Below are 2339 nucleotides of genomic sequence, written 5' to 3' on the forward strand. Positions count from 1 at the left end.
AGGTGGACAGAGAGGCCAGGATGGAGCCTCCGATCCAGACAGAGTATTTACGCTCTGGTGGGGCAATGATCTGCAAGGAGACAGACAAAAAACGTTAGGATACCAAAGCATTTTCTTGCATTATCAGACACCATGCACACAGCAACAAGAGGTCACCCTGCTGGCTCTGTAGCATGTCAGCTCACCTTGATCTTCATGGTGGATGGGGCCAGGGCTGTGATCTCCTTCTGCATCCTGTCTGCGATGCCGGGGTACATGGTGGTACCTCCAGACAGCACAGTGTTGGCGTACAGGTCCTTACGGATGTCGACATCACACTTCATGATGCTGTTGTAGGTGGTCTCGTGGATTCCGCAGGACTCCATACCTGAGAGCATATACAAAACACTGGTCAGCAAATTTAAGTGCAGGGCAACATACAGGTTTAGTTAGGTTTTGTTTGTCATGTAGCACACATTAGGCTCAAGTTGGGAACCTACCGAGGAAGGAAGGCTGGAAGAGGGCCTCTGGGCAACGGAACCTCTCATTGCCGATGGTGATGACCTGCCCGTCAGGCAGCTCGTAGCTCTTCTCCAGGGAGGAAGAGGAGGCAGCAGTGCCCATCTCCTGCTCGAAGTCCAGGGCGACATAGCACAGCTTCTCCTTGATGTCACGCACGATTTCCCTCTCAGCTGTGGTGGTGAATGAGTAACCACGCTCTGTCAGGATCTTCATGAGGTAGTCTGTGAGGTCACGGCCAGCCAAGTCCAGACGCAGGATGGCGTGGGGCAGGGCATAGCCCTCATAGATGGGCACTGTGTGGGTCACACCATCACCGGAGTCCATGACGATACCAGTGGTACGACCAGAGGCATACAGGGACAGCACAGCCTGGATGGCAACGTACATGGCGGGGGTGTTGAAGGTCTCGAACATGATCTGTAAGATGAGAAACACACATTTTAAAATGTTTCAATCACAGTGAAGTCTTTAGCTTCTGTGGCCACTGCACTCACTACATGCATTAGTGTGAGGCTAAGATTAAAGTTAGTAGAGAAAAGTGCAGAAAGTTAACATTCCTTCACACTTGTGCATGTCAGATGTCTATTAGGTGCTGATCTACTGACTGCTAAACAGACATAAGTGCAGATAAGGCACACAGTCAAGAGAGACCTGTTGATGATAGATCATCTTATAGGAGAGAAGTCCTGGAGGAGAGGGGGAGGAAGGAGCCAGTGAGAATGGAATAGAGAGGGAAACTGAGGAGGAAATGAGGCAACTGTATAGTCAGGCTAATCTACATTTGTAGAAGTAAGGGTGTGTACCTGGGTCATCTTCTCCCTGTTGGCTTTAGGGTTCAGGGGGGCCTCTGTGAGAAGGACAGGGTGCTCCTCGGGGGCAACTCTCAGCTCGTTGTAGAAGGTGTGATGCCAGATCTTCTCCATGTCATCCCAGTTGGTCACAATACCGTGCTCAATGGGGTACTTGAGGGTCAGGATACCCCTCTTGCTCTGGGCTTCATCACCAACATAGCTGTCCTTCTGGCCCATACCAACCATCACTCCCTGAACAAGAGATAAGATGAATGTTACCATGTATAAATATGCATTAATACATGTAGGGCCTTTAAAGTCTAGTTACAGGCAACATCTAGACATGTGTACTTTGTAGTAAGAAATGTGTAAAAATGGTATAAGGCCTCACTAATTTCATAATGGCTGTGTGTAAAGGCTTGTCTAACTGTCATAGCATTTAAGCTAAGTTGGAGCCATTTTTAGCTGCATTTCAAGAAATGAAAAGCTCAGAATTTCAAAATTCATTCAATATAGGCCATTGAAGGAGTGCATTTAAATGCAGAATGCATTTTATATTTAGCACAATATTCTTCAAATCAGTAATTTGGCTTTATTCTGTTGTAATCCCTTACCTGATGTCTGGGGCGACCGACGATGGAGGGGAAGACGGCACGAGGGGCGTCATCTCCGGCGAAACCGGCTTTGCACATACCGGATCCGTTGTCAACAACCAGTGCGGCGATTTCATCTTCCATGGCTGAACTGTTGATTAAAGAAACTACGTTAAAACACGCAAGCGGCTACACAAACGCCAACAGCGCCGGCCACTCTAAAACCTAACTTCCTGTTAACCAACTGGCTGCAGTTCACAAGATAAGCCGCTGGGGGGAGCTCGTGCCTCACATTCCAACCAAGCCAGACAAAAGGAAGTGGCGCTGCATTCTGTTATTACCATATAAGGACATGGTTCAGTTTTGAGCAGCTTTGCAGCTACCAGCGCCATGGCGCGCGGCCAGAGCGACACAGCAAGAAAAGAACATTCGACATCAGACCGGAGGCCGCGCG

At 48.7% G+C, this 2339-nt stretch overlaps 1 protein-coding gene across 1 annotated transcript in view; it reads right to left on the minus strand.

Annotated features, from left to right (window-relative positions):
- actb2 (actin, beta 2) overlaps positions 1-2339 on the minus strand; it is an 11339-nt gene that overhangs the window by 7703 nt on the left and 1297 nt on the right. The window contains exons 2-6 of the mRNA XM_032537833.1: positions 1907-2036; positions 1305-1544; positions 480-918; positions 186-367; positions 1-70 (exon numbers count right to left, since the gene is read on the minus strand). Coding sequence (XP_032393724.1) covers positions 1-70; positions 186-367; positions 480-918; positions 1305-1544; positions 1907-2029 — 1054 coding nt within the window. The 5' untranslated portion in view covers positions 2030-2036. The remainder of the gene's footprint in view (positions 71-185; positions 368-479; positions 919-1304; positions 1545-1906; positions 2037-2339) is intronic.

This window comes from Etheostoma spectabile, chromosome 15 (assembly GCF_008692095.1).
Source record: "Etheostoma spectabile isolate EspeVRDwgs_2016 chromosome 15, UIUC_Espe_1.0, whole genome shotgun sequence".
NCBI lineage: Eukaryota > Metazoa > Chordata > Actinopteri > Perciformes > Percidae > Etheostoma > Etheostoma spectabile.